Below are 21,502 nucleotides of genomic sequence, written 5' to 3'. Positions count from 1 at the left end.
AAACTGATTTTCATAAACTCTAACTATTCAGATGGTTCCTCTAGCTGGAAATATCCCTGGACAAAAATATTTTTCTATTAATTCCGATCAAGTAAAGATGAAAAGTTTGGAAAATTTCCCCATTCCTTCTCCTATTTTACACTGTATCCCAGCAATAAAAACAGAACCATATGGCAAGGTGCTCAACTGATTTTCCAGGTCTACCCAGTTAATTTCGTTAAGTTATTTATAAGGTTTTCTAGGAAAAGTGGTGTGCCACCATAGGCACAAAATTTCCACCCACACTTGATTACAATGCAATCTTCTATCGTTTGTTTTATGCTGGTAATCAGCAGGGATCTGAACAATCGCCCCATGTTCTGTTAAAGCAGCTTTTTATCTTCCCCTTTAATATCATGATGGGAATGCTGTGCCACAGTCTAAACTGACATGGACTGAATCTTTCCTGGAATTCCTGACACAGCATGGCAGTTCCACCAAGCTCTGGAGTTTCACATCCCTGAAGTATGGTCCTAAAGACAGCAACTTCAGCTTATGCGCTGGAGACATCCAGACTCCAGGAGATCGGAAGTACCCGGTGGCAAAAATACCACCCTTCCTGTTGTTAATTGATGAAATGTAGAGGATTTAAGGACAATCCTTTCCAAAAGTCTACTGTACTTTCAGGTAGACAGTAAATATTGTTCTCACCTCTTGAATATATATACATGTGTATATATATATATATATATATATATCATTCCCATGATAGTCGCTGCCCCAAGTGACCTTTTCTATGTGTTTTTCTCTTTATTTTTTCAGTGTATTTTTCTGCAATAAAGCCTGTATAAACTAGTACTTCACAAATAAAGGAAAAGGTTCCCCTTTTATTAGAATGTGTGATATTAGTACACACCTGAAAGAACTGCATTATTTTTCATGGGTGTTACTTTGATTAAGACACAAATGGTGCAGAAATGACAGGAGCACACATGAAAATACTAACTACCTCAGATCATATCTTTTTTCTCTCCCTTCTTCCTCATGCCTCCCAAATTTAATGAGCTACTCCTCTTTCTAGTATGCAATAGTTCAATCCTATTTTCTCAGCTGTCACATGTGACACTAGAAGTAAAACCAGATGCCACATGAGGAGACTTTGTCACACATCAGTGAGATGCGAGACCAGGAGTCTTTAGAATTTAAACAAGTCTGTATCAGACTGGAGCTGCATCTCACAGAAGGCGGTTTTACATTTATAAAATATAACACATTTAAAAAATCCTACATCTTATGTTTATAAAATTAGGACCAATAGGAGCTTTAGGAAAAGGGGGAAGGATAATAAGTCTCTACCAACAAGTAAAGATCAAAGAATTATGGGTGTTTGGGAATAGTGATTCATTTGCATTCTATGCTGGAGTATGATGCAAAACTCATCAGATCCCCATCATCCAAATTTAGTCAGATCTGTCGAATTCGGTCTCTTTTGGGACTTTGAAAGAACATTTTACTAAGTTTCAATCAGTTACACTAGAAGAAAATGGCTGCGCAAATTGTCACGGGGCAGATCTTAAACTCTGGTTAAAAAGCCCAAGAAGGAAAGCAGGTTTATCCTCAGTTGTCTGCCCTAGGAAGAATGTATTTTTCTGGGCAAGTCAAACGTGTTCCTAGAGTCTCGGAAATAAAACATGAAACTCATTTTGCCGCTTTTACAAAAACCACTGCAGTAGACCAAAGTATTCTGGCTACAGTATCCCAAATAAATCAATTCTTTCCACATCTACACTTAGTGTAACTTGAACTGTGTTAACACTGAAATTAAGGGTTGCAGTTCTCTTTTGGAGCGTTAATGTTAGAATAAAAGGYACCTAATCTCATGACTGATCTTTTCAGCAGTCACATTAAATGTTTACTGTAATACTACTGAAACTGAGACCCACTGCAAACCAGAAATTAAAAGGCAGTAGAAAAAACAGATGCAACATATTGAGAAAAAGTCCACTGTGCAGCAAGCTGTTTTGAAATGTTTTTTACRTATGTGACTGCAAGATCTTAACAAGGCTAGTCACTGATTTACTATGAAAACAACAAGGATGGGCAACCACTYCCCAGATCACTTAACCGAAGTTTAGCTTCTGGAGAAGTGAGAGCTACTTACTGGTTTGGGATTGACTTCAGTAGAGATGAGTTTTAAAAGGCAGTTTAGGAGTCTCTGCTTGTGAAAGGTGGTACATGTAGGAACAGCACTTGGTTCAGATGTTTGTTCCCTAGCATCCTGGGTTTCTGGCTCCAGGACAGCCAGCCAGTCATATTCCAGCTGCAGCTTGTTCGGCTTGCCCATCATGAGGTAGACTTCYGCCAGCGTAAGGCTCTCAGAAGTTCGTAGACTCCATCCTTCTTCTCTAACCTGTTGAGAGAGCCTGCTCGGATCATCCTTGAGAGACTTTGAACTAGATTGTCCCTGAGGTGGAGGTGGAAATGAGGAGCTCAGCTTCTCTTGAGAATCCTCCATTACCGCATCTGTTATCTCCTTGGTACAAGTATCAAGCTGTAGGCTGGGACCATGGCTAGCCTGAGCTTCATATCTGGACGGGCCACTGCTGGGTGAAGCCACACTGCCTCTTGGCAGCTGTGCTGAATAGGCATCAGACGTCTCCRTGTTCCCACTTGGAAAAGCCACAGGAGAAGTACTACCAGCTGCTGCAGTACAGTCTTTTCCATGCAGTTTGTCTGTGCAAAAACATTTCTCTGGAACGATCAGGTCCTGACAGGACTTCATGTACCGTGGGAACGGATCCAGCAGAGAGAGCTCCTCCACATCAGGGATCTTCCTGCAAGCACAAGCTGTGCTGCATGATGGCAGTACAGTTGCTTGGTCACTGGCCAGGACCTCCCTGCCCTCCACACAGGTCACTGAGCTTGGCTTGTCATTGTTCCCTCCTGGATCTTGAAGTCCAGAAGGTGGCTTGTTGAGAGAATTAGTGATGCCAAGATTTGAGGCTGTTCCTTCCACCAGACCAGTCTCTGAGGAACCGTCTTCAGTGCTTGCAGAAGCTTCARCTGTGGGCTGAGAGGCTCTGCTTGATTCTGTAGCGCTCTCTGCCCTTCCAACACTCTTACCACCTTCTGTTCCCCGTGCATATTTTAGTTGTCCCCTAGCTGTCCCCTGACCACTCTGTATGCCTAGGATTTGTGCGGGGGGTAGTAAGTGAGAGTCTTTTGTGTTCTGTTTGCACTTGCCAGTTTCCTGCCAATGTACTGTGCAGAAAGCCTTGGAGTGGACCACTCTGGCTACCCCAGGCAGGGGCGTGAGTGTACAATTCTCTCCTGGAAAAAGATGGAGCATCACTTTCTCCTCTGARAAGCTGCCTCTTGTTTCTGAGTCTCTGGTGTCTTGAAGCTGCCGTTCCTCTAGTGTTTTACGCTAAAAAAGATRTGTCAAAGAATACAACCACCATCTGCATCTTCAAAAGAAGCACCTGGTAGCCTACTTTGCAAATAAAAAGAAAAAAAATACATAGCTGATCAGGGATGTGTACTCTACTTAGTATAGACATGAATACTCTGATCTTCTGTGTTGATATGGGCTATACTGAAGACTTACTAGAAGCAGCAAAGTAAACCTCTGTTCCAACCAAAATTACTGATCTCTGTTTTGTGCTCCACTGTGATTTTAAAAAAAAGTCACTGCATAGTAAAACAGACTCTCCTTTCTGTTCAGCAGCCTCATTTYACATGCTTTGACATCTAAATTTCAAGTGCTATGCTGCCACTTTGTCCAGGCTTACAAATTGAAAAGAAAAGCCCAAAAGTCTGAATAAAACGAAAATAAACAGGATACAGCATACTAGTTCACACGAGAACATAATGGCTGACATTTAACAAATCCTTCTACTGCATGGGTCAAAGTTCAGAGATAGGGATACCTCCATAATGTGTCACAGGGCTTGGCATGTAGATATACTAGGCATATAGTGTACATCACATCTATATAYTTAGTATGTAGATATGTGCTAGGCAGCAGCCGCTACATAAGCAACAAGCTTAAGCCTTGATGTGGTAAGACTATGCAAAGCAAAGGGAAAGCTCTGTCCTCAGTCTCTTTGTTGAAACTGTAAACAAAATAGCTAATTATTATCAAAGCTTCTACAATATAATTATCCATGATGAAATGGATTCAGCTCTCTGTTAACAGAAATTAAGTAAAGGCAGGGAGCTTCACTATTGCCAACTAGCTTTTAAGGGGATCACAGCAGAGAAGAGTTTAGGCAGAAGTGAAATGCTTTAGGCTGCCAGCTAAAGGCTCCCTCACATTAGTGATGCCAAGATACTGACCTCAATCTTTATTAAACATGGTCTGGTAAATATGCTGGGTAGATTTACATTTTTGACACAGAATTGCTCCCAGGACTCAGCATGTAGAACAAACTAAGCAGGAAAAGGATACGATGCGCACTTCGTGGAGAGCCCACTTCTGCTTCAGGAACTCAATGAGGCTGGAGACCTTCCGGTGCAACTCCACTATCATCCTGTATGTAAGATATACAAAGCAAAGGAACAGAGGAAAACGTCAGCAGAAGAGTTCAAATCACAGCTGCAGCACTAGAATGGGAATCAAGGGAGAAACTGTCATTCTAAAACTATCCGCTCCCAATCTCAAAGCAAAACGATGAATTCTATCTGGCAATGCTAAAACACAGACAACTCACAATTGTGAAATATCTCAAAAATCTATCAATGACTGCTGTGACTTGAGATATCAGTTTCTCCACATGGAAGGAGGAGATGGGAAAAGAATGGAAGAYTTAGCTAAACTGCAAACTGCAGGCAGAGGACAAAGTCAGCATACCAAATACAGAAAGGAAGGGGAGCAAAATATATTTGCTTTTTGCCCTTAATGCGTTTTACAAAAACAAAAAACAAAACAAAACAAAAAAACCCTAATGCTAAAAATCCTCATTCTCTGTCTGCATAATATTTGGTCATCATATGGAACTGCTCTATTTGAAAGAGCAATCAGCATCACAAAGGTCTACTGTATTCTGCTCTGAGTCCTGGACTAGATATAAGTACTWAAATGAACAGCCAGTGATAACACTGGAACAACAACATCAACTACATTTTGTGGGAAGGAGGTTAATCTATAAACACCTTTCTTTTGGCTAATATCACTGTGTTTAAGTTGACATGTTCAGCGTTTTGGTGCAGGCTCCTCTGATCACTGATTTATTTCCCTTCCCTGTGTCTTATGGCGTATTCAGCATAAAGTTTAGAAGATCTAGTGCTGCAAGTAAGTGTTTTACTCACGTCCTCTGCTCTGACAACTGTATGTAAATGGCACAAAGTGTATTACTCTCGAATTCTAGAGGCTCCTTTAAGTACTCAAATAAAAAGGTATAAAAAATAATGCTAATCTAGTTGTTAAATTTAAGGTCTCATGATCTGCAAGAATCACGTACTCTGGATGGACAAAGCCCTCAGAATAAGTACATTTAGGTAAACTGCCTTATTCAAATACGTACTGCCTGGCTGTCAGACAGAATTCTGAAAAGAGAGAAGATGCTTGAATGCTGCCCATATATTTCTCTACTCTGTGCTGAGCACTACAATTACTGCTGGTGATTACCTAAGCCGTGGATTCTGGGCAAGACTCTGTACTCGAGCCCATGCATGATTATTTCGTGGCTGCAACTCCACAGGGACCTTGAGAGGAAGACGCACTGGTTTCTGGTCCTCTTCATCACTAATGCCTGAAGGGAAAAGAAATAGAAAGGGCAGAGGTCAAAGCAAGGATAACTCTGTTGGGCAGAAAGCAGCATACTCAAATAGATGAAGCAAAACATCACAGATATGGGCATCATCCAAAGACAACTTAGGTAGCTCAGCTTCACCAGTGGAACCTGCTTCCTTAGATTACCTCCTCTTCCCATATATTAATGTTTTTCCTTGGAAACTGCAGTGGTATTGCAGCTTCTATTTGAGTGTCTGGAAACTTTATACAAATATATTATTTCATATCTTTAAACTGTACTGATGCTACTTACTGAGAGAAAGAGATCATACACAGCTGAACTGGAGAAAGCAAAAAAAGTCTTAAAAAGCTCAATGCTAAACAACATACTGCTGCTTATTCACTGGCACCAAGAAGAAGACAGCACAATCTTCATATACATTAAAAGCACAAACTGGCAAAGCAAAAGTGATCTTGTCTGATGCAGCTATTTCCTTTGCAGCTTAGCTAGTGTTATATYCCAAGATTTAGGGAGCTAGATAAGGATTAAATTCACTGGGACTACATGGGCTAAAAAGACAATAGGGACGTATCTGCGCCCAAATCAAATGTAAAATGGCACTAATTCTCCTGCCAGTGATATATGTCTCAAAACAGGCCTTCTCTCTCTCATAGTTTTCCAACCATCTGCTGAAACTCTTTCACGTTCCAGTGTCTGTTACATACCATCTGGATCACAGAGTTTCTTCAAAGCCCTGCACATTGGAGCTTTGATACGAAGGTTTCTCCCTTTGTAGCGAACAGTCGTGGCCCTAAATATATTGGGAAAAAAATGTTTATAGGCATGCTGTACRAAAGTTTGTGAATATACACGTATTAGTGACACAAAGTCAGATATAATCAAGTCTACAGGAATGAACAAAAACATGTAAGGGTTTGTAGTGTGCATTCAGAAAGGTATTTAAAGCCTTCAATCTATTCTAGCATCTTATTCRTCATTACAGAAACACTACTGTCGTAACCCTCCTCTTTCTAATTTCCATGAAACACTGTGTCCAGGGCTATCCACTGAGGGAGGGATTATGCTATATAAAGAAGTCCAGAATTATGTTAGTTCAGTCAAAGATACCTTCAGAGACAGCTTATCCTAAAAGACAACTGCATTTGCTTTATTCTTTTCCTTTTACTCCTAATACTKCACTATGAAAAAAAAAACAACTGAAGTTCCACTTCATAAAGAGTCTTCTATTTTGGAATACCTATGTCACATTTGTTGCCAAAGTGAAGTCTAACTACTTGTGCAGGAAACTTTCACAGTACAATTTCATTGGCTTTTAGCTTCAATACTATATTAACAGCTATGAAGATCCTTAAAATCAAGGCTCCATTTTATGTTTTCAAACATAAGAACTATTTAATTTCTTTCTAACAAGAAAACAAGGCCATCTGAGTGAAGCTTAAAAGGCATGTATTGACACCAACAAAGCTACTAATAGCAATATTTACCACTTACTACCTCAACCACTGAGGATCAACTACCATACGGTTAAATCCTTGCAAACAAATCCAGCAGGGTTAAAAACTAATCCTTGCAAAGAGAAAGAAATAAATTACAAAGAATGTTCTTACAAGAGAATCTGATTTTTCTATCTTGGAAGGAAGACAACAGTAGGCAGAAAGGATTGCTAGTCTACACTGCTGAGAGGGAAAGCCACAAAGGCACAGTAGGAAGTGAAGTCAGATCTGAGAAGATGGAGTTCAAGAGGAAGCAACTCAGGAGTTTGAACTATTAAACTATGAACTTCTACAGATTCAGAATCTCCCAGGGCTGGAAGGACAGATTTCCAGAACCTGCACTGCACTGAGCTATCAAAAAACAAGGCAACAAGTTGAATGGACTCTGATACAGAGGAGGTGATAACTCACTTCTGAAAAGAACAGAAAGCTCTCAAGTGCGATAAAAAAAAAAACTAGCCAGAGTGCTGTTTAAGAGAAAAATGAGAACAAAAAACCTCCCAAGAGCTACTTGCCTAGTTCTAAACAGTGATTCCTATCTTCACATCTGCTACAGCAGACAACAATACTCTACAGTTGTTACAACAGAGGCACTGTWGCTACTTTTCCTCCTCCTTCTTCAACTTAAGCCCAACTTGAATTGTTTGAAACCACACAGTAGGTCTCACCAAGTCCRACAGCCAACCTCTGCCAATGAAAAGGCTTTTAAAAGGCACAATAACATAGGCAGACCTCTACGCAGTGGAGATGAAGGTAAAACCACGGCAAGTGGCCATCTTAGCCCTTAAATGGGATACTGAAGTGTACTGACTGCAGGTATGATTTATCAGAACRTCAGCATTCTTTAGAAAATAATTCTTCTGAAATCAATTTAATCACATGCAGCTAACACTTTAAAAAAAATTTAAATACATTCAATACAAATGAAGACAGGACCAGTATGAATCACCCCACCCTCACTCACTCAAGTCAAGTTAGCTAGCACTGCAACATAGAAAGACAGGAAACAAACTCTGCTGCATCAAATTCAGCTGGTGAATGTATGAAGAACTGAAGACCTTTCCTCTTGGTTCTGAATCTCTAGGTGGAGAATCTCCACTTTYTATCATGAGGACAAACTTTAGTCTTGAGCAATCAGAAATGGATGCATAGTGCAAAAGTGAGTGGTACTGTACCTAGCAGAAAAATGAAAGGATTTGACAGAAAAGAAAGAATATGCAGTGGATTAAAAACTCCAGATACCTGTTACTTTTCTCTGCCCAGTGGTTACTATTGTTTTCTCCAAAACAGCAACTGCAAAAATGGCAGAGGACTACAACTCTTCCACTCTTCTATGGCTCCTAGAAATGTTCTTGTTACCTTTGTGATATTGTACTGCACAAAGGTAACATATGCCAGTGATTCGTAACAAATACATTTTCCATTCAACTACTGGGATTCACAGAAAGCTCTAATTACTCTAGACAAAAAAATAATACAACACACTCGAGCTTGAAATTCCAGACTTCCAATGTCACATCTCTTATGCTATCATGGTATCAAAAGGTTATGGTATCAAAGAGCTCCGTTCCCACCATTAATGCTGTTCCTGATACTAAGTAATTTTATAAAGCTCATGTTAAGACAATAGGAAGCAAGAATGCTTAAGACTGTTGGAAAAGAAGTCTGGGAAAGTCAAAGAATGGCTGTAGGGAATATAACGTTGCTATATGAACAAGCTGAAACAGTTATCTTTCTTGTTCTTGCAAGCAGTTAGTTCAATCAAAACCACTGTAATAATCTCCTTTSTTAGTGAAGACATGCCTAGATGCTCCCTCCTCCTAAACTGTGTTTAGGAGGAAACACAGTTTCATAATGGTCTTSTACAAAATCCACTAAAGCCAGTGGAAAGTAACGTAATCAACTTAATTCACCTTGAAACAGGTCCCTAGATTGCAAATCTACAGTACTATCAACTGCACCTAGGCACTATAGGCAGTGCCACGTACTTCTTTTGACTACTTATACTACCTGAAACTGTTTCTGCACCTTGATTTTACTTAAATCAGCACTTTTTCATCAAATGTGTCCTTGAAGTAGCCTCATAAAAACACAAAGTTGTAACAATACTACTATTTTAAGTTTAAYAGTGTAAGGGTGTAAGTGAGGCAAGGTTGTGGGAAGAAGCATTATTTTTTCTTAGACTAACTCATCTACTATATAGACCACAGAAGCGTCTTTCTTCACATGACTTGAAGATGACCTAAGGAAGAACGTGGATGCTCAGAAGACTGTTTCATCCACCTGTATCAGCTGATCTAATAAAATACATTTTCTGTCCCTACAAACTTCACTTCAGATTAGCAGGAAGACATTAATGTTAAAATTTTACATGATACAAGAGATGTTCTGCCTCACCTACGTAAACSTGTAATTGTTTAACGGTAATTTCAAGCTAAAAACTGTAGCCAAGGGTTGGAAATTATGCATCAAGAACCCTGAAACACCATTGTAATTTCTCAAGATGGTAGAACATCAGTAAGAGGCAAACGTTAAGATTATGCTAAATTAAACATGACAAAAAATGCATATTCCAGAACCGTTCATTCAATAGACTGGAAAAACAATTTCTCTGTTTAACCTTTTACACACACGCTACATTGCCTAAGTAACTGATTCAAGAAAAAAGAGGGGAAAAGAAATGTATTGCTGTTCAATTTTCATATTCTTCTTTTAAAATCTAACTAAWTGGTCACAGAGCATTTATGACAGTTGAGTCAGGCTACCTGTTAATTGTTCCTCATTGATTTGTCTACCACCTGCTCCGCTGCACCRTGGGCTGCAAGTACCCAGGATCAGCTACCACTGCCTAACAGCGTACAAAGAACAATCCATCAGCAYTGTAAGCTCCTAGCTGCATTTGTAYCTGCACCTGAAAGTCACAGAGAGAAAACTAGCCAAAAATCAGAAAAGGAATGTGAAGAATATATTACAGAAAAGACATTAAAAAAATCCAGAAGGAAGAAAAAGTGATGGAGGAAGAAAGACAAATGCAAAACTGCTGACAGTCCTAAAACTAAAGCAGCAACTACTGTATGCCTTGAGTATTGAGTAAGAATAGCAGCGCAGAACTGAGCATCAGAATATGCTCTTCATAAATGAACACAGAACACGCAKGAATTTACATTAAAAACCTCATGTGCAAAGTCACCGGTTTCTTGGAAGAGACTGAAACAGAAAGATCAATACCTGTTAAGAATTTTTTTTTAAAGACAGATATCAAAGGCAAATGTCTTATTTTGTTTTTTTTCCCCCCAACTTGAGATGACATTCATAACGCAAGTAAATGCTAACAGACATTGAGCAGTAGTGTGTTTTAACAGCTGCTTATGTACGGCATTTCTTTTATTTTGTATTTCTCTSTTTCTTAAAACTCATCTATGAGTGCTAAAAATTTACAAACGTATCAGAGAATGAATAAATTTCCCCAAATGTATTTTTAGATATTTTTAATTAAATGTAAAGATTTTTACCAAGTCTAAGTTTAATAAAATTGTTTAACTCCTGAAAGTGAAATAAAACAAAATCCTTTGGTCTAAGTCTAYTTAAATGTGTTTCTGAACAGTTCTCGTGTACGGCCACAAAGCTTCTATATCAAGCTTCTTTCTTATACATCCTAGTCACATAACCCAGGAACATATCATTGCTATAATAAAAACTCGTAATAAAGGACTGAGCAAAAGTGACTCAGATTCCTCATAATTTCTAACAGTGCTTTGCTCCGTAACTGTCCTGCTTAGTGATTCTAAAAAGTTTAAGCAGCTCGTGTGGCTCAGCGTTGACATGAGTATACTGCATTACATGGACCGCTAAAGAAGCTGCCAGAGCAATTCTTGCCTCCCCAAGCATTTATAAATACGCATCTRTTTCCTAAAAGGCCACTGATTCATGTAACGACAACAGTACCAAAGGCTACAGACTAGTCTGATTTTTAACGCTTCTGAAATTTTTAAGACAATTCAGAGAAGTGTAGCACTGAATGGTCTTAGCTTCAATAATCAATCAGGGACATTTCACACAAGACCTGCTGTTATTTGGAAGAGATAGATAACTTAGTTTTCAAGCACTACTAACCACCTGTGGCCTCGGTTATCAGCTCAACCAGGAAGATTTTCATTAAAACTTTGCTACAAGCATCTCACGGGGTCCTTTGGCTTTGATAAACTGCACCATTATTGTAGAAAGCCAGAGCTGATGCGTAATATAAGCGAAAGAAGCACAGGGCTAGAATCTAGGATTCAAGGGTCTATATTCAGTCTGCCAATAAACTGTCAGGTGGCTCCTCATAATCTCCTGATTATGAAGAAAGGTCCTCTCCTGACCCTTCTTACCAGCCAAACGAGGCTAACATTTACCTGCTTCAGGAAAACACCAGAATAAAATAGTACTAGCAATAATGATAGGGATTCAGTTTCACTCAAAACTTCAACATAGTGACAAACCTTAGGAAGTGCAGTGCACTCTGAGAGGAAAAGAAGGAAAATTAGCTTTGTAAGAAATGTGTTATGAATAGAAGAAAAAGTTTACACATAGATAGAGCTATCAGAGTTTTCTAACATCACTGAACAAATTGGAAAGAGAAAATCTAACCTAACGGAATATATGCGATATGTTTGCTTGTGCAAGTATGGGCTGCATATCTCCCTGAACATACAGGAGATTAAGTCACATAGTGTAAACAGGCAGATATTAAGAGAGAGAAAAATTTAAACATCATTTCCTTGCACAGTTTGCTCTTGTAAGAATGAGAAGGTTTCCCAGTAAATGGGTAAGAAGCACAGGACAGAAAAGAAAGCAAAGACATGTCTGTCACCTGCTAGACAAAAAGCAAGAGCAGGTTTTTCTGAACTGCCTGAGAACAATGTTAATAATTGTGTACACTTTAGTTTTTTGTAAAATAAATAAATATATATATATATAATATTAATATTTTCAAATGTAAAGACTTCTGATTTCAAAACTGTTACAAGATTGACTTTTATAGACTAAATACCTTGCCTTTACAGAAATCATTASCCATCACTTTCAACTACTTGAGTTCACCTAACTAAGGCCTTAATCACATGAAATGTTGTAGATAAGAAGTCCTTCAAACAGCAAGTACTAGACTGATGCTTTAGTTTGCTAAGTGGTTGGTCTCATTTACTATGGCTTAGTCTATTTGGATGACATAAGTATTAGAAATGCTCCCCAGTACAACACAGAGAGGCCAGAATGATTGCCTATATCCCGAACTCAGGAAATGCTCAGGAAATTAACTTCTTAGGGGGAAAAAAAGCTTGGCYCAAGCTTTAAAACAAAAATCAGGGACATCTCTGATAACTCCAATTAAAAAAAATGTTTTAAGCATCATTTTATTATACGAAAAACTTACTGATAGGGATGATGAGAAAAAAGATTTTCTTAYTACACAAAACCCAACCCAAATGGTAATTTCTGCTCTTATTTCAAATTTCATAGTGAACAGAAAAATGAACAAGTGATTTCAGAAACAATCAGATTCAAGACCTGCAACACAAAGGCACACTGTACAAAGTGCAGCTCTCAGSAGAAGGAAGGTTAATGAATTATAAGGTACTCATTTGGAAAGCTCAGTTTGCGAGCAATAAAAAAGCACAACACCAAGTACCTATTTTACGTGCAAACATTTCAGGTATTCCCTCAGCTCTAACAGTAGGACAACTTCTAACCACTTCTGTATTCTAAAGGACACTGGCAACCAGGATCAAATCCCCCAAACCCATACTTCTTTCATGAAGTGAAAGAGACTATTCATTCTTAAAGTAAAGCAGATACAGAAGTGACTGGAGGGCTGAGGTCCAAGGTATACTGGAAGTGCTGTCTGAGGTTTGAAAGTTAGGACTGGTGAGCATTGTTGGCAGAAGCGCATGGAGAAGAACTATATTCCCTATATTCAGTCAACTTGTTTTCAGTGCCATAGCTTCTATAAAGAATTCTCATTTCAAGATTTTCTTAAACTTCTTTCATCATTTGCTTACTAATAATAATTAATGGCTTCATAGAAAAGGAGGAGAAAAAAAACAATACATATATACAACATATATTCACCAYGCTGAATCAAAATGAAGCTCCAAGGAAGTACGAGATGCCCTCTAGACTCTAGATGACCAGTTTAACAATCAACGGTTCAAGAACTGCATGGCAGAACAACTTAATTCCACAAATTTCAGGAAGAAGTTCATACTTACCCAGCCTGAATGAGCTCGTTGAGTTTAGCGGCATTCTTGTCATCCATACCTTTCCGTGAAAAGGGAAAAAACAACGTATTAGGATTTAAGTTATATAATCATGACCATTTCTGTTCTGTTTGGTTTTCAAAGCTATTATATTTTATTCTCATGRAGAATTAATGGGCATAAATGGGCTACAACATAAACTTCCTGCAAATACCTTGTTTTCATAGTGCGTAAGCTTTGCACCTTCCTTGCCATGAAAATCACGTATTACGCACAGACTAAACGACTGAAGTTTTTAAATACTGCAGAAATCTTGGGTTGCTGAGTATTAATCTGACACTGCAGTATTAAAAAAAGCAAGCTTCTCGATCTGCATGCTCAACCTCTGTTGCTAAGGCAGCACAGCATAATGAAAGAGCATCAAGCCCTCACAGGTCTGGATGCGGTTTAAAAAAAGCACATCTAACTGACACTTTCTATGTGCTATACTGCACTGTTTTATATGTGTTAATTATTGTAACTGGATTTATATTTTCTATGATGGGAAAGTCCAGATCTATTTACAGTACAATTAACCTCTCTCTGGCAATGCGGGAAGTATTCCTGTCATACTTTTATTCCTCACTTGTTCTACAGTTCATCTCAATTTCTAGTAAGTTGGGCCTGGGTGAATACCACAAAAAAAAAGGGGGGGGGGAGAGAGAGAGAGAGAGAAAGAAACTACTTTCATCAGTCACGGAATAGATCTCTCATAATCTAGGTGTAGAGACTTGCTGCTCTGGTCCATTTAGTGTTGAGGAAGAGACTCGAATTTCCTAAGTGACAGTGGGTAAAAATACGTAACCGGCTGCCAAAGTTATATAAAGAGACAGAAGCACAGAGCGTGCATCCATTGCCATGGTGACTGTGTGAAACCTTATTTCCAGCCATAGCCAAGGAAGGTCTGTTGATGCTTTTAAGACAAGATGAGGAGAAAAGAAACACTAATAGTGTTTTCTATTGACACTGCAATCTGTCTTGCCTCTGCACTTTTGTCATGAAGTAATTCAAAATTGCTTCTCCAATGAATAGACAGAATAAAGTCAGTGCAAACATCCATGACAGTCTGATTCATGAGACGTTACAGTAAAATCCCAAGTGAGGAAATAATCTTGCAGAAAGTCTCCCAGCATATCATAATTCCATTAGGCACTGTACATGCCCACTCATTAAATCTTTCTTTTTTCTTATTTATTTTTATTTTTTTTACTTCATAACTAACACAACTTAATACAGAAGTGAAAATATTTGGACGATTAGTTCCCATGTCTCACAAATAAAGCAACACATGTAGAAGATGCATTACTTTCAATATGGCACTGGCTGTATCTTGGGGTCAAATGAAAAAAAATACACAGAAAAGAAGGTATACACACACAGACTAGAGCATACAAGCACAAGCTTGTCTGCTGTTGCGCCAACCTAGCCACATCAGAGCTCTTTCTAGTCTGGAAGCAATAAAGGTGATGTGAAAATGGTACTGAGCCTAAACTCAGGTATCTTGCTAATGCAACTGTGTAACAGAAGAGAGGAGAGCATGGGTAGGGCACATATTCATCCATCTAAGCTTGTCCTTATGGACAAAACCAGCCTCTGGGGTTAACAAGGTTGGAACGCATCTTGGTTGGCTGGTGAGGTTATTATTGCTGATTATGATTAATAGTGCTTCAGGATTCATTGCTATGTAAAGATTTAGAGCCTGATTTGTAGAAAGGCATCATCCCAGATTTTGATTGTGTAGGCAAAAATAATTACAGGTGCAAATATTACCACTCATACATTTAATTGCTTCGTTTTCAAGAATAATAAAATACATATCTAAACTGCATATGTATTCACCTGTCATCTGTGAGCTTTACATGTGCTGCTTTCTGCAGACAGTAGAAGCTAGAGAGATCTGTCAAGGACAAAGGGAACTCATGTAGCAGGCTAAGAAGGTCTTATAAAAATAAAAATACATTTCATGAAATTCTATACCACAGGTAACTGCAACAGAATACAATGAACAAACACCCTGAAGGACACAAAAGTGAAACTATTCTAGACATGGCCAACTTCAACGGTAGGCCCTCCTGATTCTACCATATTAAAATAATTTTCAGTCATCAGGGAATTCATACTCACATCCCCCAATCTTTTTCCTCAGTTCCCCATAGCAGATTAAGCCATAAAGCTCCAGGGAGGATTTTTTCAGCCCTTGTGAAAACACTGAAAAGCAGAAGCGGCGTTAGTGAGATGACATAATCCACTTTGTAGGTGCTCATTTGAACTTTGCAAACAAAATAATCTTCAGTGAAAAGATAAAACAATTCACCTTTTCAGTTATGAGGCAAACACTGAAGGTGAGACTAAGTTCTATTTCAAAAAACACTGTACTGAGAGGGGTTCACTGATTTCCTATTAGTAACTTTATTTCTGGGAAAGGCAACATTTTTTTAGACAACAACAAAAAACCCCACAAGGTAGCTTTCACAGAATTTGAACAAATACAGTTCAGTGTGAAAAATAAGCATCACTTAACTGCCTATGATTTCTAAAGGAAACATACTGATGACCCCAAAAAACACATATAGAGCTCTTTTTTATATGAAAATTCACAGATAAATTTGATTTTTTCAGGAGACACAAATGCACATTGAAGATTTTATGCAAATTCCAGATTTTAAGTTTTTATATAAAAATTGCACATATTTTATTCAGCTTTAGTTTTTCTCCTTTCATATCAACATATATGTGGATATTATTATTTCTGATACAATTATACATCTATAACATCTGTTTATTCTCAACTATTCATTAAGAATTCAGGACTCTGACTTGCAAACACCCTTAAGCTCAAAATTCAGGAACATGTAGTTTTACCAATACTAAAACTAATCAAAGCACTGCACTACCTTTTAATTCCTACATCCAATGAAATTTCAGACCTTAGAGGTTTAGATACAAAATTCTGCTTTATCCAGACAGCAGATGAAGTATGCCCATGACAACCTTTTTTTTAAACATGTCCTACACAAACTAATTTTTTCCAATACGACGTTTGCTGTGACATTTACTTTTAAATAAAATACTAATGGCTTTTTTCATCTCAAAATGCCATCTTGTTTTGAAAAAAAAAATCAAAAATACACCTTAAACTTTAAAGGTGTTTTAGATGTGTAAGTCCTCCTTCAGATAAGTTTTGAAAGTGTTTTAGACATGTAAGTCATCCTTAGACTTGTATGTTTTAGATGACCTAATCCTATGAACTGCATTTTACATTATCTTTGCATTTCTTTCTCTTTTCCTAGAAGGATGCGATCATACCCCTTACAGGTCATTAGCACTTGAAGTTGGACCCATTTCTTATGACTGAGTTATTTTTAAAAGACAGACAGACTATAGCCACAAATTGATGGAATAAATTAACTGTTGAGAATTTTGCCGAAGAGGAAAGAACTGTTTGAACACTACGGAATTCAACCACCATGCAACTACTATAGTAATTTATATAATTAAGAGCATAGCATCAGAAGGACAGGAAGACCCTGGAAATCTTTACCTGATCAACATGCTAACAGGAGAACTCACATGCTTTATAATATCTTGACTGAGTCAAAAGAACTAGAATTTAGCAATATCTGTTCACTCAGCAACAGATTTTCTTTAATCTGCTATTCAGATTAGGCTAGAAATTGACTTGAATATGGTGTATTTGATAAAAATCAAATATCAAAAATCATAAATTGCCAGTAAAGTTACATAACACCACTAAAATTTCATTTAACTACTCAATTTCCTTTTCATTCAACAAGCTGTGGAAGAAGAGGGAATAATGGGAATAGAATTCAGCAGCTTGGGAATATGGAATCAGTGACACAATTTCAGGTTTATTTAAAGTGTAAATAAATATTTCAGTCATTAACACTATGTCAGAAATTCCCCCAAGGCAGTGAAAAGTATGGCTGGGGGTCAATTTGCTTGATGATAACAAACGTGACTGTAACATTTAAGTAGCTGTCCTCATATTCCTGAGAATGGAACTATACTTCTTTAAACCTGGCTCTTCCATACAATTAATGGTTGAAAGAGCAATTATTATTGTGTGGTGAACTGATACAGAAGCAATGATGATACTATCACCATTTTTTTGGGAAGTATTTTTCAAAAAAGATGCCTCTCGGTATGGTTGCGTTAAGAAAAACACAATGCATTCACACATATCTTAGTACTATTCAGCATTTATTTTTTCATCTTCACCATTCCTAGCCCCTAGAATGGCACTAAAAAGTCTAACCCTCCCAGGACTGAGCTCTACACTAAGCCCACTTCATTTTGTACTAACCATTATCAAAGTCAATGTACTTCGAGATCTTGTGCCAGGTGCGGTAGTAGAAATGGCGAACTTGTTCTTTGTTCTTCACCATGCTTGCTGGTTTGCCTTTCTTTTTGTACTTCAGGGCAATGTTGTTCTGGATAGCCTCAAAATCTTTCCCATGCTGAAGAAAAAATAAAACAAACTGAAACACTCAAAATCAAGCCTATCTCTTGTCATAAGATAACTCAATAAACATGAGGGATTTGGGGGTTCTTTGTGGGAAATCACATTTGAACGGTCATAACCAAAATTCTTGGGTATTAGAACTCAACAGGGCAAGGGTGACATTGGTTTATTTTATCTAAAATGTACTATAGATGTCAAAGAAATTACTTTCCAATTAAAAAACCCCACCCCTTTCAAAGTAAAAAATAAAATTTACAAACTTTTTTTTAAAAAAGATGTTATTCATAATTGCTCTGGATAGCAGAACTGAAAATACTGACTTTGTCATTTTGCTTTATTTCCCCTGCATTCCTTCCCCTCTTCCTCCTACTTCCATTTGTGTCTACRGGAGATGAAAAAAGTTTTTTATTTACAGTAAATTTCACATTCAGGTTCTTAGTGGTACAAAATCTGAGTTCAAGAAATGAAGGAAAAGGGTTTTTTTTTAATAATAAAAATATTTTCTTACAGAAAACACATTTTTACAGTTTAAGTTATTGCAGAAGCTTATTCTCAGCATAAAAAGTGAACCAAGACACCTAGGTATCCCTTTAAAACCACTTATATAAAATCTTCGGAGACTAAAAAAGGAAAAGGTAAATTTTACATACATTAACAATGAACTCCTGCTATCACAAAATTTCTGAAGCACTCAAAAAAGGCTGGAGCTGATTTACATATGATTACAGAGAATGAAAATCTCTTTTGAAGATAATGACAGAAAATAAATGACTAGAAGTATGAGATGAACCTAACTGAGCCCCAAACTCATCCCACAGTGCATTTCTGAACTTCTTCCTGAGCGATCAAAATTAAATGTTTCCTTTGAACTATGGACGGACTTAAATTTTACACAATTCCCATAAATATTGCTGCGAGTCAGAGCAATTAAAAAAAGACTATACTGTAAGTGTTCACATTTTCCCCCAAATACATACATAAAACATAYTTACCACTAAGAAAGAGAAATGCACACATCTAAAGACCCCTCCACACCACTGAAGGACTTGTCATTACTTTTGTTTTCATGAGATAAAAGGTAAGATGATCTAAATTTTTCCATGTCTCCCATCCAAGTACTGACCTGGTTCAAATCTATTTATGGTCAAAGACTAAACCTAGTGTCTGAGACTTATTAAATGGAACCTATTTTCTTATTTGATAATATTATAGCATGATCATATTCTTTTTCTAAGTTGAGATGGGGTGCTATTTTTTTTCTCACTTGAAATAATCAACATTAATTCTTCAATTATGCTTCTATTATAAAACTGTATTATTATTACAGAAGTGATTTTCACTTCAGATGGTAATACATTCATTACTGAATTACGACAATCATCACGGTACGGGTCCAGTTCTGGGCTCCCCAGTACAAGAGCGTCACGGAGCTACTGGAGAGAGTCCAGCGTAGGGCTATGAAGATGATCAGAGGACTGGAACATCTGCCCTGTGAGRAACGGCTGCGAGCACTGGGCCTCTTCAGCCTGGGGAAGAGAAGACTGAGGGGGGATCCTATCAATGTATACAAATATCTAAAGAGAAGATGTCAAGGGGATGGGGCCAGACTCYTTCTAGTGGTGTCCAGCGAGTGGTCGAGAGGCAACAGGCACAAACTGAACCACAGGAAGTTCTGCCTGAATATAAGGAAAAACGTTTTGACTGTGAGGGTGACAGAGCACTGGAACAGGTTGCCCAGAGAGATTGTGGAGTCTCCTTCTCTGGAGCTATTCAAAACCCACCTGGATGTGATCCTGTCTAACATACTTTAGCTGATCCTGCTAGAACAGAGGAGTTGGACTAGATGATCTCCAGAGGTCCCTTCCAACCTCAGCCATTCTGTGATTCTGTGACTCTTGTAGAAGGTATTTTTTGCGTTTTTAAATTTCCTTGCAGAGCTCATTGGTAGTGGAGGTTCATTCTTGTCTGTTTCATTTCTATTTTTATTATGATACTCATCCTTAAAGCTAAAAGAAACCGCGGCTGAATATATGAGAGAGAGATCTATCTCCCTTCATGCATATTTCCTGTGTATTCAGGAAAAAAAAAAGCTTGAAACTTTTGAAAGGTGGCTTTGATTCACAGATGTTTTATAGCTAATTGTACAGACACATATTCATATATATATACAAATGTATGTATCTGTGCATGCAATATATGCATAAGGCAGTGCTCCTGCAAATCCCAATTTAATCAACCTTCTTAGGAATATCCAGGCACCAATGGAAGCTACCCAAGATGTCATTTTTCTTTACACATACCTCATACAGCCCCTCAAAGAAAGTATTTTTGTCTTCTGTGCTCCAAGATTCCCACTGCCGTCTAACCTTCTTCCCTTCCTCCTTCTCTCCGGTCGAAGAGCCCAGGTTTCTTGCCGCTGACTTGGAATTTGCTGCAGGAGTGCTGGAAGAAATTCCTTGTGTGCTTCCAGATGTAGTCCCTCCATTATCTGCTGCTGCAAAAAACAAGACTAGAGTGAATATTAAACCAACAGGAGGATTCGTGGATAAAGATAGAGAGGGATTCAGAATTTTCCACTTTGTCACCCTCATTCATATCATGTTTTTTCAAGGTATGTCACCTGAAATATGACAGTCAAATAACAAGCTTTTTAAAAGATATAAAATCTCAATCAGCAGAAAACGAGGGGAAGGTTTCACTGGTTCTCAATTGGTTCTCAATTTCCAGAAATAAGAAAGATATGCAGGAACTTATTGAAGTGACCTCTAAAAGACAACAGAAATCACTAAAAGACATCACACTCTCCATTGCCTATATACTTGTGCATTCTGCAATTACCTATCTGCGGCTGAAGGGCATTTCTGTACGATGCTGAACAACCGATATGACCAATAAAGCAAACGAATAACCGTGAGAAAATATATATCGTTTCATATACTTATCTTTGGTCTTGATCCTATGGGCTTCCTAACATYTGTTATTGAATGGATTCAAAGATCAGGCCATAAGCATGTCTACTGTAGATCATCACGTCATTCAATGCATCTGCATCCTCAAAAATCCTACCCTCAAGATAAAGAACCACGCTCAGGCATTTCAGGATAATTCAAGGTATGACACAGGTGGCAAGTCTCAATCCTCTGATTCCATCTTAGTGTGGCTTTTGGAAAAAGGCACAGAAGTGTAACCTTGACGGTACCTCCGTCACTTTGCTGGCCCACCATAAGAACATGGACCAGGAGAGTAATATGAAGTTCAGAAATATTAGAATTTTGATAATTAAGTCTGATGGAATTAAGAGAATTTTCTGTTTTTTAAAGGAGAGGAGAAGGAAAATTAAGAAGTACTAAAGAAGATGGAAGAATAGAAAAAATTGCAGAAAGTAAAATAAAGACAAGAGCTACATATAATGCAGTAAGATTCTATTTTCATCACTTAATTCAGAACAAGCTATTAACCTTCTGAAGACATTTTAATCATAAAAACATTATCAACAAACTAAATCTGTGACTTATT

The 21,502-nt window shown here is 37.9% G+C and overlaps 1 protein-coding gene across 4 annotated transcripts in view; it reads right to left on the bottom strand.

The window, feature by feature from the left end:
• The window catches only part of CRAMP1 (cramped chromatin regulator 1), a 51,020-nt gene that overhangs the window by 18,300 nt on the left and 11,218 nt on the right, over positions 1-21,502 (bottom strand). For 3 of the 4 annotated variants that reach the window (XM_085315660.1, XM_085315663.1, XM_085315662.1), the window contains 8 exons: positions 20,287-20,480; positions 17,828-17,981; positions 15,628-15,711; positions 13,477-13,525; positions 6,440-6,525; positions 5,609-5,732; positions 4,430-4,511; positions 2,141-3,406 (listed from right to left, as the gene is read on the bottom strand). In XM_085315660.1, the coding sequence (XP_085171786.1) occupies positions 2,141-3,406; positions 4,430-4,511; positions 5,609-5,732; positions 6,440-6,525; positions 13,477-13,525; positions 15,628-15,711; positions 17,828-17,981; positions 20,287-20,480 (2,039 nt within the window). The remainder of the gene's footprint in view (positions 1-2,140; positions 3,407-4,429; positions 4,512-5,608; positions 5,733-6,439; positions 6,526-13,476; positions 13,526-15,627; positions 15,712-17,827; positions 17,982-20,286; positions 20,481-21,502) is intronic. The other variant, XM_085315661.1, reaches the window with a different exon arrangement.

The sequence above is a fragment of the Rhea americana genome, unplaced genomic scaffold (genome assembly GCF_003343005.1).
Source record: "Rhea americana isolate MKP2758 unplaced genomic scaffold, rheAme1 scaffold_433, whole genome shotgun sequence".
NCBI lineage: Eukaryota > Metazoa > Chordata > Aves > Rheiformes > Rheidae > Rhea > Rhea americana.
This window is presented reverse-complemented; position numbering and strand designations above follow the sequence as displayed.